Raw genomic sequence first — 12,825 nt, 5'->3', positions numbered from 1 at the left:
TTTTTGTACAGTTACATTAATAAATATTTATTAAGCTTTTATCTAAAGCTGCATGTTTAACAAATAGTAATGAGGTTTTAGTCTACAGCTTGTTATCTGTAAGCTTCTTCACCTTCACACTAGGTGCTCTCTGCTCCTTGTCTGTGTTGTGGGAATAGTGATACAGTTCCAACAGGCAGAAGATGAAAGAAGAAAGCTAACTCTGTATTATGGGCTGAACACTTTGTTTATGATCTGCAGGATTTCCTGTAAGAGCTGAAAAGTGAATCCAAACACCCACAAGTCTGTCCCTTCTTCTCTGGCCAAAGAGGTGGAGCTGGTACCTAATGTGCCCATAGTGGTCAATGTGACCAGCAGTGGTCACAGAAAGCTTGCAGTAGAGCATAGCTGAGGGGTAGCCACCTTTGGGTAGGGGTGGATGGAGGCAGGCAGTGAACTAAAGGCAGCAGTTCTGAAGCGGGGAGGAAGAGACTTGAGCTCCCTACAAATAAAATGCAGTCCTGGTTGAATTGTCCAGTAGTGGAAAGCATTGCCACATCACTGGGTCCGAAGAGGCATTTTTGTCATCACTCAGCTGTTCAGTACCCTGCCTCCTGGCAGGCTGTCGCAGCCTGACCAGCGTGCTGTGCTGAATGGGCACATTGCTGTGGGCCAAAGCTGGGGACAGCAGAGAAGATTTGAGTCATGTCTCAATTTTGTCCATTCTGTTGTCTCTTTAGCGGCTCCAGACTGAACTCCCCCTAACCCTTGAACAGCTGGAGACGGTTTTTGACAGTTTGGAACAAAACAATAACGGATACCTGACGCCTGTGGAGTTCAGCATGGGACTAGGTAAGGACTGCAAGGAAGCAAAGGAAGGAAAAAGCCCACATGTGATGTTTTATGTGGGTAAGATAGAAAGTGCAGTGGTTCTGCTGAAGCTGTACCAGCTATGCAGGACAATGTCCCATGCTTATGTGAATATCGGAGAAGATGTGTGTTCAATACTGCTATCCTCCTTCATGAGGCTTTGTGTTGCCTTCTTCCACAATTGTCACCTGCCTACCTGGTACAGCCAGCTTCTGAACATCTCCTACTGGAGATGGTACATGCTGCAGCCTGTATCTGGATCTGCAGTTGTTCATCTGGATAAGGACCCTCATTGGATGAGGGGATAGAAATACGCCTATTGGCAACTGTGTCCAGCTGGTTGCTGCAGTGCTGTTCAAGGATATTAGTAGCAGTCCTGTTGGTAGGCTAGTGCGTTGGCAAATGAGCTTCTGTTTTCCTCTTGCTGTTTTGCTGTTGCCTTTCCCAAACAATAGGATATTAATCCTATACTAGAGCCATAATCCAGCAGCACAAGCAGTGCAAGAGGTGTTGAAGGGGGAGGAACAACCATAGCATTAATGACCTTTACTATGGGTGCTTACTTCTCTTAGCTACTTGTAAGCACTCAGAAAATCTGTACCCTGTTAGCACCTTCCCTGGACATGTAGATGTGTTAATGGGATCAGGTCAAAGCAACTGAACACAGGTGGTCTAGGGTTTTCACAAGTGGTTGAGGAGGCTCTTGAGTTGCAGTGTCCTGATTGCTCAGGACACAGCTTAGAGACAGGGGGATCTCCAATTTGAATAGCCAGAAACAGCCAGGCCTGAAAGAAGAATCTGTAAAGATTTCCTAGGAATAAACATGAAAAGCTGTGGTTTTGGGCCAGCCTGTTCTGGTAATGTGTTAATACACTGATTATCCTTGACTGTGCCTGTTTCTGCCTTGTGTATCTGCCTGTGAGGTTGAAGCCTTGTTGACTGGTTCTGTTGCCTTTGCCAGAAAGAAGAGTAATTTGGGGAGCGTGAGCTTTCCTGCTCAGTGCTGTGTATAGAAGGTGAATGGGTGCCATTTGGGCATCTTGGCATCCACACTGACCTCTGTGTTATGACTTGGTTATTCCCAGATCTCATTGTTTGAGGGATTTTTTCCAGCCATAGCCATAGATGGACATCATGAGGGTACCTGCCTCACTGTCATTGGTGGCAGAGCTAGGCAAGATTTCTCCATCAGCCAGCAGTTGTCAGTTGCTAGTGTTGGTAGCTTGGCTCCATGGGACTTGATCCAGTCTAGGCAAAACAATTATTTCTGCATTTCTTTTCTTCATGGTTTTTCTTTGTGTCTGGCTTCACTGAAATCCTTTTCAGACTTTGCCCCTAACTCAAGAGTTTGACCTGGCATATTGCTGTCTTTCTGAAGTGTGCAGGGTGAAAATAAAAATAAATGGTTCAAGCTGCAATTAACTTTGCTTCTTGAGAGGGCCCAATGTGTGGGCTCTGAGAGGTTGCATCTGCACAACTGACAAAAGAGCATACATTTTAAATGTTCAATTTAAAGCAATCTGAGATCCTTCTAGGATGTCAGAACCATCTTCAGATCATTCTCTACCTCAATTTTCCCAGCTGTAAAAGAGAGGTAATGAGCCATAATGATTCTTTCTTAAAAGCAGACATCCAAAGTGCCTAATCTAAGCCCATTTCCTTAATAAACTGTTTGAGCCTCAGGTTTTAAGCTGAGTAGGGCCTGTATCTCCACACTGTAAGATTTTTTTACAGCACATTTATTAAATGGGGAGGGAAGCAGCTAGGTTCTGGACATGTGGAGCTGAGAAGTGGTTAAGTGACTTGAGGTACACAAATAGTGGATATTTTTCCCCTCAGAGCAGCTTCATGTTCTCATCTGTTCTCTGAACATCCTTGGCTCCAGGCCCTGTAGAACCAAGCAGATATATTTTGAAAGGAAGAGTAGCTGCTAATGGAGATACTGTATACTGATCTCTGTATACAGGATAGGGTCCTGTGTTTTGGACAGGAAGGCTTGATTTGTTGCTTTTAGAAGAATTTGTTCCAGCACCAGTATTTGTCACATGCCTTGCATAGCATGAAGTTCTCATGGCATTTGTGTCTCAGCATGAAAAGGGATTCAGATAGCTGGAAGCCATCCATCCATATTTGGGATGGGGCAGGAGGGGGTGATTGAAGGGTAAGTTAATTTTCTTCAGACACTACGTAATTCTAGCAAGAAGCAATCTTAGTCCCACAGCACTTAAATCACAACAGATGTAGCACATGAGAAAGGAAGGATAACGATCTTCTCCTCACTGTTTTTAAGCTGGGGACGTGAGGCAGGGTGCTATTCAGTGCTGGGCCTGCAGACCCAGAGGGAACTTGTGGAATCATTGACAACTGAACCCACAGCACTGCTCTATAAGAGCGAAGTGACCTCATGCCACATGCTTCATATGCTGACAATCCAAGGCCATGGGTGGTAGATCATCTTCACGCAGATGTGAGCTGAGCCTTAACAGCCTGTTGTTGGGCCGTGAGCCAGTTTCAGTCCCAGCATTGCAGATTGTTCACTGACATCACTCAGGACGTCAGAGGTTCTTTACTGACCAAGAGCTGTATTCTACACCACTGGTGTGCAGGCATGTTCTCATGGAGCACTGTTGGGCTGCTATTTTTCAATAGCAGTTTATTAAATGACATCCAATTTTACTTTATTTTTCTTCTTCTTTCTCCTTCCACCAGGAAAGTTAATAGGGATTGAATTGTGTCAAGGGGCTGGGAGAATGGATCACTCCAGACAGGAGGAGACCTTTGAATCAGGCTGGTCAGATGACTTGGACCCAGTGGATGATGAAGAGAAACGATTTTGTTCCATGATGGAGCAGTTCGGAACAGCCCACATGTTTGAAGAGTAAGTAGGGGAGTTGCATGGCATTCCTTCTGTCCTGTTTTGATCTTGTAATACCAAAGCTTCAAAGTACCAGCAAAAACCAAAGAGATGAACTGAGCTGCTTGCTCTCTGAAGCATTGCTTTGGGTTTCTGTACTGCTGTCTTGGGTTTTCATATGCCTGGTAATAAATGCAGTGACGTCTTCATCCCTTCACAATTACTTGTAGTGTAGTGCGTTTTGCAAGGAGTTTCCCAAACTAGAGTTCACATAACAGCTGTAAAATATATCCGTTGGTGGTGTGGAAGCTCATCTGCATGCAGCAAATTGAAAGAAGCATGTGAGGATTAGCCAAGGTATGGAGAATGAGTGTGCTGTGTGTTCCCAAATGGTGGGTGACTGTTCACATATGTTCAGACAATCTTAGTTCTGACAGTCTCTGCGAGTGATGTGTGCTCAAGGGGCTGTTTGGCACTGGGCTGATCTTGAAGAGTGTCAAAGGCTTAACTGGGCAAAGGATGCTCATCTGAGTCTTGAAATTTGATATTAATGCCCTTTAATGTGGTCCCAGTAGAGCCTGCTGGTCCCAGTTGACATCCAGCTGTTTTTTCATTTCAAATGAAATATTATGCATAAATGGTTCTTACTGGTGCATATCTTCTGGGTCTGTCATGCCCAACAGCATCTGTGGCAGCCCTTTGTGATTTTTTTAGGCATTGTAGTCCAACAGTGCTGCCAGTTAGCAGGGAGCAGACAAGGTAGGGCAGGAGATGGATAGGACTGGAGAAAGAAGCTGAGAGTGAAGGAGTTTGTTGCTTTCAGAGCTGCCTCTGTCATGAAACAGATTTTTTTGTCTCATTTGCATTGTGATGTGAAGCACCTGCATGTTGCTTTTAGTGCGAAACAACTTTTCCTGTCCTGTAAAATTCTGAAAAGCTGTTACGCCTCAAATAGTGGAATGACAGTGAAAGACCACGTTGCTGTTCTGGAAAAACAGCCTGTGCTGTTTGTAACTCTGCTTTGAGAAACATCAAGTCTTGAAGTGGAGTTATGATGTGTTTTATTTTGACCACTTACTTGCAATGTTATGCAATGAATTCAATCACGTTGTGCCAAGCCAGCTGTTGTAAAGAAGTGATATAAGCCAGAACCTAATTGAGACCAGAGCAGGAATGTGAACTGTCTTCACTGTTTTTGCTAGAAAGAAATGGCTTTAACAGGACTTAATTAACAGGACTCTGTATGTTCTGTTATCTAGAACATGAAGTTTGGATGAAGTGCTAGTAACTTTTTCAACTTGGGACAGAAAAAGGAGGATATCATGCAGTGGTGGCAGGGGGAAATCAAGACGTTTTGGTTGGGTTTTTGTTTGCTTTTTTCCCATTAAGAATATAAAGGGAGACAAATACACAGAAAAATAATAATATCTATTTGGATAATGTCTACAGGTATATTTATCCTGTACATTTCAAAGCAGTTCCTCCAAAGTACTTAGTGGATTTTTTTAAAAAGTAAAAATAATAATAAAAACTCTTCTGCAAAGAGCAGCATGAAGTGATGTCTGCAGGCTTATAAAACTCTTTGGGAAAGAGTAAGTTTGTAAATGCTGTGTTCGAGATGTGATAAATTAAATGCCAAAACAGTCCAGTTATTGTAGGTTCAGATAAAGAAGACTTTGAGTTTCCAGGACTCTTGCCATTATTATCTTGATGTGACACCTGGGCAAATTTACTTCTTTTGTTTGTGTTTCAAGTTTCCAAATCTGTAAAATAAATAAATAATGACAGTAGTATCTACCACTACAGTGCTGGTGTGAGAACATCACTTATGTGATGTGTGCTCCAGTCCCTAGGCTGTAAGAGTTTGCTGCTTGACCACAGCTCACAGCAGATTTGCTGAATGGTCATCTCTTCAGGTCTTGGTTTATTGTGTTATTGCTGAATACTTGAAAAATAGCTATTTCAGGTTTCCTTCTGATATTACTTTTATTTTCCTCTTTCAGATTATTTCCTTTGTTTTAACCTTGCAGCAGATCTCATTCCATATGCATGCTCTGTCACTGTCCAACTTCCCTCTTTGCTATGGAGAAGGGCAGATTTTCTGTCCCAAGGGCATGTTGTAATAACAGTCCATAAAATGTCACAGAAACTTATTTGCTTTTCTTCTCCCACATGCTTGCTCCAGTCCACATGAGATTAGGGAGCTCTGGGCTCAGCTACGAAAGGAACGTCCGGAGTTCATACCCAGTTTTGAAGAGTTACTGTTGCGTGTTTCAGCATACATAAGGGAGGTGAATAATGAGAAGGAGTCTATGGAGCAAGCATTGAAGCGGTAAGGACAACATCATGGTCAGTTGCTGTCAGGAACCAGCTCAAGCTTGGATGTTGCCTAAAATGCAAGGAGAGACTGGGTTACAGGATGCAGAGATTTTTCTTGCCATAATAAAGTTGCTCTTCATCATGATCTGATCCTTGTTGGTTTTTTTTGCATCAGTGCCACACAGCTGTTGGTGGGAATCTCCTTCCACCCTCCTCTTCAGTTTTGTTTCTGTGTTCTTTCTCTCTCTCCTGACCTGTATGCACCCTGTCTTTTGTAGGAAGGAGACAGACCATGACCGAGAAGTCAGGTGCCTTTATGAAGAAATGGAGCAACAGATCAAAGCAGAAAGGGAGAGGCTGATCTGCCAGGTACCTCATCTCTCTTGGCTGAAGTCAGACTTTATCTGATGCAGATGCTGGCTTATCTGGCCAAGGAACAGCTCTTGTTGTGCTGGGTGTTGTATGCACAGCTGTGTATCTTATCCTCTGCAGGAAGCACTGAGACATGACAGGAGTAACCTGCTCCAGAAGGAGCTGCACAGCAAAGAGCAGGAGCTGGAGAAAATCCTCTATTGCCAGAAGAAGGTAACAGGGCCCAAATCCTTTCTAAAGAAATGCGTGCCTTTCTACTGTCTTTCTGCTAAGGCCTTTTCTGACTAAGAAGGGTTTTCATCTGCTGAGGGCTGGTGCCAGCTAATCTGGTACTATCTACTTTGAAGGTGTTAAAGTGATTTGTCAAGTGATTGGTTTGTCTTCAACTGTAATATCTTCCTGTGAATATTTTTGTCAATTTTTTCTTATCTGCTTTGTTTTCTCCTGGCACAATCTTCCTATCAGTAGTAAAATAACTATTTGGCAAGGAAGAGAGGAAAAATAGGGAAGCTGTGAGTTTGGAGCCTCCTGTAGCATGTAAAAAGCTGTGTATGGACATACAAGAGCCAAATTTCTCTAGTTTGTGTTTTCAGGCTGTTTTGAAATAACCCAGAGTGAACAGTTCTGTCATGCTTAGAGCTGTATGTAATGTGTATTTGCATTTCAGCACCTAATGATGTACTGAGTAATCAGTTACAAAAATTATCAAAGCAGAAACTTTCCTTTAGCCTCCCATCCCTGACATGGACATTTGTAGGGGATGGTCCACTTGGGATGTCTTTTTTGTCTGAAGAATTGAGTCATGACTCATAGAAACAAGTAACGGGAGGTTACCTGTCAGATGCTGGTGACTTGGAGTATCCAGTCTGGATACCTAGCTGTGATAAAACAGCACTTGCCTGAAATAATCAGCTTATTATGCAGCAACTGGAAAAGTCAGCAAAACTTAGGTGCCATGAGGAAGGATATTGAGCATGAGACAGAGGACATAATTTTCCTGCTGCCCACACCTTTGATGTGCCTCAATTGGTGTGTGCAGTTCTGCTTTCCTCTGACTTCACTGTGTCCTTCTTGAATATGAAGCTACAGGCAATTAATATGGTTAAGGAAATGGAGCATCTGACTCCGAAGGAAAAACTATGAAAGCTTAGACTTGATTTTGGAGAGGGTGAAACTGAGGGAAGATATAAGTGAGTTTTATGGACTCAAGAAGGTGATGGATGAGGTCCATGTTGTTCTGTAAATCCTGTGACAGCAGAGGTTAGGGACACTCAGTGAGATCAGTATGAGTTTGATTTAGAAGAACATCTTTACACAGAGATTATTGCTGGATTTTTTTTGCTGCAGGAGGCAGGCTGTAACACCAGTTAAAAAACTGATTGGACTAACAAATGGGCAACGCCTTCATAAATGTTTGTTAAAAGGAGGAATAGTCAGGGGTGTAGCCTCTAACATCCCTATTCCAGGGGACCAAAGATGCTGGGGGGAATGGATCACATTTAGCTGTCCAGGTGTTATTGGAGAAGCCCCTGGTTGCTCTTCCTAGGTAGCATCTACTCTTTCTATGGGTCATCTCCTCTTTCTATGGCCACATGGACATTTATTCAAATGGTCATTTCTGATGCTCTTAACTCTGAGGCTTGTACTTAAGCTATGTGGATAATCAGGTCCCTCTTGTGGCATAAGACCAGTAGTGTGATTGTGCTGTTCTATGGTGTAGCTTCCAACATAGATGGGAAAGAGACTTTTTAGTTTACTTAAAGTCTGTCCTTTGGTTTATTGAAAGATCCAAAGGCCATGGGCAGTGATTCTTGTTTCTTAGTCTTAACTCCACTGCTCTGCATATGTGGTAATGCTCAAACTTTCCCTGATGTACAAAGGACTGGACGTCTCCAGACAATGCTGAGCATAACTTGTGCTTGTAACCCCAGAAGGCAGAGGGATGAGACTTGTGTTCCAAGTAACCTAGGAAAGGTCAGCTCTGTTCAGTCCTGCTCATGACTGTTCTAAGTGTGTGATGGGAGACAGCAGGGCAGCAAAAAAACCCCAGTTTATCTTGTGTCACAATGGGCTGCTTTACTTTTCATTTGAGAGTCTATACAAAGGTGCAGAAAAGGCTGGCTGAAAGTATAAATGGGTTTCCACAAGAGTCCCTGCTCCATGGCTGAAAGGGTAGATTGTATCATTTTATTTTGGAGCTGCAAGTTCTCAGATGGTTACCACAATTTTTGTGTATCACCAGCTTCATCTGAGAGCTCTGGTTAGCTGGTATCACAGAATCACAAAATTATTCTGGTTGGAAAAGACCTTTAAGATTGATTCCAACCATAAGCGAACTCTACCAACCATTAACCTAACGCTGCCAAGTCCAGTGCTTAAGCACCACATCTATACTTCACCTCTAGGAATAGTGATTCTGTCACCTCCCTGGGCAGCCTGTTTCAGTGTTTTATTACCCTTTCAGTGAAGAAGTTTCTTCTAAAATCTAATCTAAACCTCCCCTGGTGCAACTTGAGTCCATTTCATCTAGTCATGTTGCTTGCTACTAGGGAAAGGACACCAACCCTCACCTTGCTAAAACCTCCTTTTAGTTAGTTGTAAAAAATCAATAAGGTCTCCCCTCAGCCTCCTTTTCTCTATGGCTGCCTAGATTCTGAAGTGTCAGTGTGATCTTTCTCAAGATGCAATACTTGTCATCTGAAATGGGCAGGTTTGACAATTTCATCTGGCTATGACTCTTTCCCAGAGTACACCAGCCATTTGTTAGGAATCACATCACTGGTTGAGTACATGACCACAGTCTTTTAACTTCCTAAATCAGGCTTGTTAGTTGTGCTGGAGTCTTGTGCTGTCTAGAGTGCAGCTGTGCCTCAGTGGCAGTTAAACATTTCTAGCCTGAGGTCCTGTCTCCAACAGTAGCTAAGGCCACCCAATCACTTGACTTTCTAGGTATAGTGTGAGATACCCCTAGCACCTCAATATATTCCCCTTTTCACCTACCATGGGCTCAGGAAGGCCTCAAACTAGAGGATGCATTTCAACAACTGTGCTTAGTAAGTCCTCACAGACACACTCCTGCTTCTGCCAATTTTTTTCCAGTCCTCCTTTCAGCCTCCTTTGCACTCTGATTTCTACAATACCTGAGAGCAGCAAGCTCCTCAGGCTGCCTGAAGCACTTCCTCAGCTGTGCCTGACTAATTCCATTGCTTGCTCCCCAGTGCTGATGAAACAATTCAATTGAGAAACAATTGCTTCCAATTCACCGTCTTAGTGCTACTGCTGGTCCTGTAGACCTAAGTTGTGTTTACCTCCCTTGTTTATATCTGCTTTTTCAGCCTGTTTTTATAGGCATGCTTGTAGCACAAAACCCTTTCTCACAGTGTTTAACCCTTCCTCCTCCTCTCCCATTGCAGCTGGAACATCAGCTACAGTCTCTGAGCTCGGAGCAGCTGGAGACTCGCATGCAGAACGAAAGGCTCCGGTACCTGAATGAAAACCTGCTGGAAGAGCTGGAGAAAAGCAAATGGGAGCTGGAGGCAGTGAAGGGGCAATTACAGAAGCTCCAGAAAGAGGCTCAGCTTGAACAAGAGCAGAAGGACAGGTGAGATGAGGGCAGGGAAGGGGGTGTCCGGGGCAGGGACCCAGGCAGAGGAGGAAGGGTGGGCAAGTAGTTAAAGGATCTTGAATTGGAAGCTTTGGTCTCATCAGAGGATTGCTTGTCTGTTCTTGAGGAAAAGAAGTAACATCGCAGTGATTTGAACAGGGAGTGATACTGCTACCTCCCGCCTACCTTTAGTAGGAAAGGAATATGTTTGTTGATATTTGGCTATAAAAACACTAAAAAATATAGGTGTTCCTCAGCCTAAAGGCGGCTTCTTTTCCGTGTATTTTCCAGTTCTCAATCACCTCTCTAAAGTTCCTACAGATCCTTTTCTAATAATTTGTTGTCCTGTTTCTGGGCTTAATCTAAAAATACTTAGCTGAAACATTGGAGTGTTTCAGGTCCAGATGGCACTGAGCATCCTTCCCATCTCTAGCAGCTGAGGAAACTGGAGTATGAAAGGAGAAAATGGGTTGCCTGCCCTCATGTTGGAGGAAAGTAGGAGAGCTGGGTTAATAATCCTGCCATGCCAGCTCCTATGGTAATGCTGCTTCCTCTGAATTTTCCTAACATAGGAAGGCCCTTATCTTTGAGAATACCATGAGTATCCATGAGAAAGGGATCTTCATATTTCTTCTCCTGTTAATTTACTTCCCCTTTTAAAATCCTCTTTACCCAGGGATGTGTTTAGAGTCTCCAAGAACATGCAGAAAGAGAAACAAAGCCTCCTTCGGCAGCTGGAGCTCCTCAGGTAAAAACAAGCTTGGGGAAGATGCTGAGCTCTTGTGCATGTAAGGGGCTGAGGTTTCAGTGCTGTGCTTGTTTTACCCATGGAAGGCTATGGGAAGTGTATTCATGCAGTCCTCAGACATTGCTTGTTGTTCAGGGTCCAAAGTTGTGCAATCTGGCCACCTCTGGCAGAGTACAGGCTATATTATTTCACCAAGTAATCCCTCTACTGCAGGAATTTAGTCTTTCCTGCTGGCTAGGGGTACCACGTGATGTCCATTACCTGAGCTGGGATACCTAGAAATCCCAACATACCCGACATAAATTACATGTTTATCTGTGTTCCAAGCTCTCTTTCTGTCCTAGCTTTCAAATGCTGGTCTTCATTTTTGATGAGTGCTTCATTGTGTCTCTCCTGTGTCTTCCTTTGGAGTAGGGAGATGAACAAGAAACTTCGAGATAAGCGAGATGCTTTTGAAGCCAAGAAGCTGGTTAGTTCAAGAAAGAAAATCCTAATTCCTGGCCACCCTCCTTTCGTCTGCTGCTGTTGCTGTCCTCACTCGGAAGCCTTTCACTTCCACGGGGGACAATGACCTGAACTCACAAGGCCTAGTGTGGTGCTTAATACAAACCTCACAGCACTTATTTGCCTGTGCTAGAGATGAGCTCTGCTGGTTGCTGTTGCAATCTGCCGAGGTTTCACGCAAGGCATATTAGCTTGTGACTGTCACACAGCCCTGTGCAGGACTGCAGTGGGTACTGTATGCTGCACAGCTGGGATCTGTTCATTGTGACAGGCACTGGGCACATGCAAGGAGGCGAGTGAAGCTGGATGCATCCCTGGAGCTGAGTGGTGAGGAAGAAGAATATGGATTCCCAGATACGTTGCCAGCTGACTGGGGGTGGAGGGTCATGGGAAAGATTTTGAGTTTCTCTGATCCCTTGAGTTTGTAGCTTATGTTTTCAGATGTTGCTCTGGGGCAGCTCCCCATTCCTGTGAACTCTGCTGGGGTGGAGGTGCAGCAGTAAGCCTTGTGTTGTAGGGCTAGGAGAAAGCAGGGGACCTCTGGCATCTGGAACAGTCAACTTCATCCATCTCTGGCCTTTCCCAGTCTCCAAGATAAGTACAAATATGTGATCTATTTTTAATTCTTATTGTTTTTTTATTGAAAAAGTCTTTGTGGTCCCAAATGTCCTTGCAAGACTACTCTGTGCTCTTTTTGGACCCATCCCTGCCACCATGTGTCTTTGCCTGCTCTGCCACCATACTTCACTTGAAGATCTAGAAGTAGCTGTGAGCACAGGCAGTGGTAGGCTGGGAGAGACTTTCTGGCTGGTATGTAAAGAAACATGGAAGGAAGCACAGGGATTGTGCCCAGCTGGGGATGAGATGCCCTGCTGGGGGAGAGGCTGGAGATCTTCTCCAAGTAGACCAGCAGCTGTGTAAAATAACTTGAGTAACAGTTTTGGATGGAGGTGAGTTGTGTGTGCATGTGCCTTTGTGTGTGTATTTCTGAAATCTGAAGGATGATTATTTTTTTTCTTTCAATTTTTAAAGCTGCTAAGTATGTGTGTGTACCAGAGCTTCCTGATCTCTCTTGGAGAAAAAATAAATCAATAAATAAAGTCAGTCTGTAGTAGAGTCCAGTACATGCAGGCAAAGAAAAGGTTTGTTCTCCTCTTTCCATATGTAGTGCTTCATCCACTTCTAGATTCCTGTGGGTGGGACGGGTGGCCTGTGGAGACCACAGTTCAAGTATATGCCTCTGTGCAAAGCTTGTCCATTTCTCCCTCTATTATATTTTTTTTTCCCACTAGGACCTGCTCAGGGCTGCTCTGAAACATGACAGTTGCAGGTGGACCTAAGAGAGAGACAGCAGAGAGTATAGTAGGGAGGACCCACTTTCTCCCCCATATCTGTGCTGGCAACAGGGAAGGGGCAGCAGGGTGAATTCATCCTAGCATCACTGCTCATCTGGCAAGCCTGTGTCATGCTGGGTAGATTAAGCCTGTACTGGAGTAAGGTTTTTTCCTTTGTCAGCCAGGACATCTTGTTGGTCACTCTCATTTCAGTCCACAGGAAAACAGGACTCTGAGGAAT

General features: G+C 44.0%; 1 protein-coding gene across 7 annotated transcripts in view; it reads left to right on the top strand.

The window, feature by feature from the left end:
- CRACR2B (calcium release activated channel regulator 2B) overlaps positions 1-12,374 on the top strand; it is a 31,195-nt gene extending 18,821 nt beyond the window's left edge. For 5 of the 7 annotated variants that reach the window (XM_051621791.1, XM_051621785.1, XM_051621784.1 and 2 more), the window contains 8 exons: positions 720-831; positions 3,559-3,727; positions 5,889-6,035; positions 6,301-6,391; positions 6,515-6,607; positions 9,808-9,995; positions 10,675-10,746; positions 11,158-12,374. In XM_051621791.1, coding sequence (XP_051477751.1) covers positions 720-831; positions 3,559-3,727; positions 5,889-6,035; positions 6,301-6,391; positions 6,515-6,607; positions 9,808-9,995; positions 10,675-10,746; positions 11,158-11,317 — 1,032 coding nt within the window. In that variant the 3' untranslated portion in view covers positions 11,318-12,374. The remainder of the gene's footprint in view (positions 1-719; positions 832-3,558; positions 3,728-5,888; positions 6,036-6,300; positions 6,392-6,514; positions 6,608-9,807; positions 9,996-10,674; positions 10,747-11,157) is intronic. The other 2 variants (XM_051621788.1, XM_051621789.1) reach the window with 2 other exon arrangements.
- Positions 12,375-12,825: the final 451 nt, after the last annotated feature.

This window comes from Apus apus, chromosome 5 (assembly GCF_020740795.1).
Source record: "Apus apus isolate bApuApu2 chromosome 5, bApuApu2.pri.cur, whole genome shotgun sequence".
Taxonomy (NCBI): Eukaryota; Metazoa; Chordata; class Aves; order Apodiformes; family Apodidae; genus Apus; species Apus apus.
Note: the sequence above shows the minus strand (reverse complement) of the source record. Positions and strands in the feature narration are given on the sequence as shown.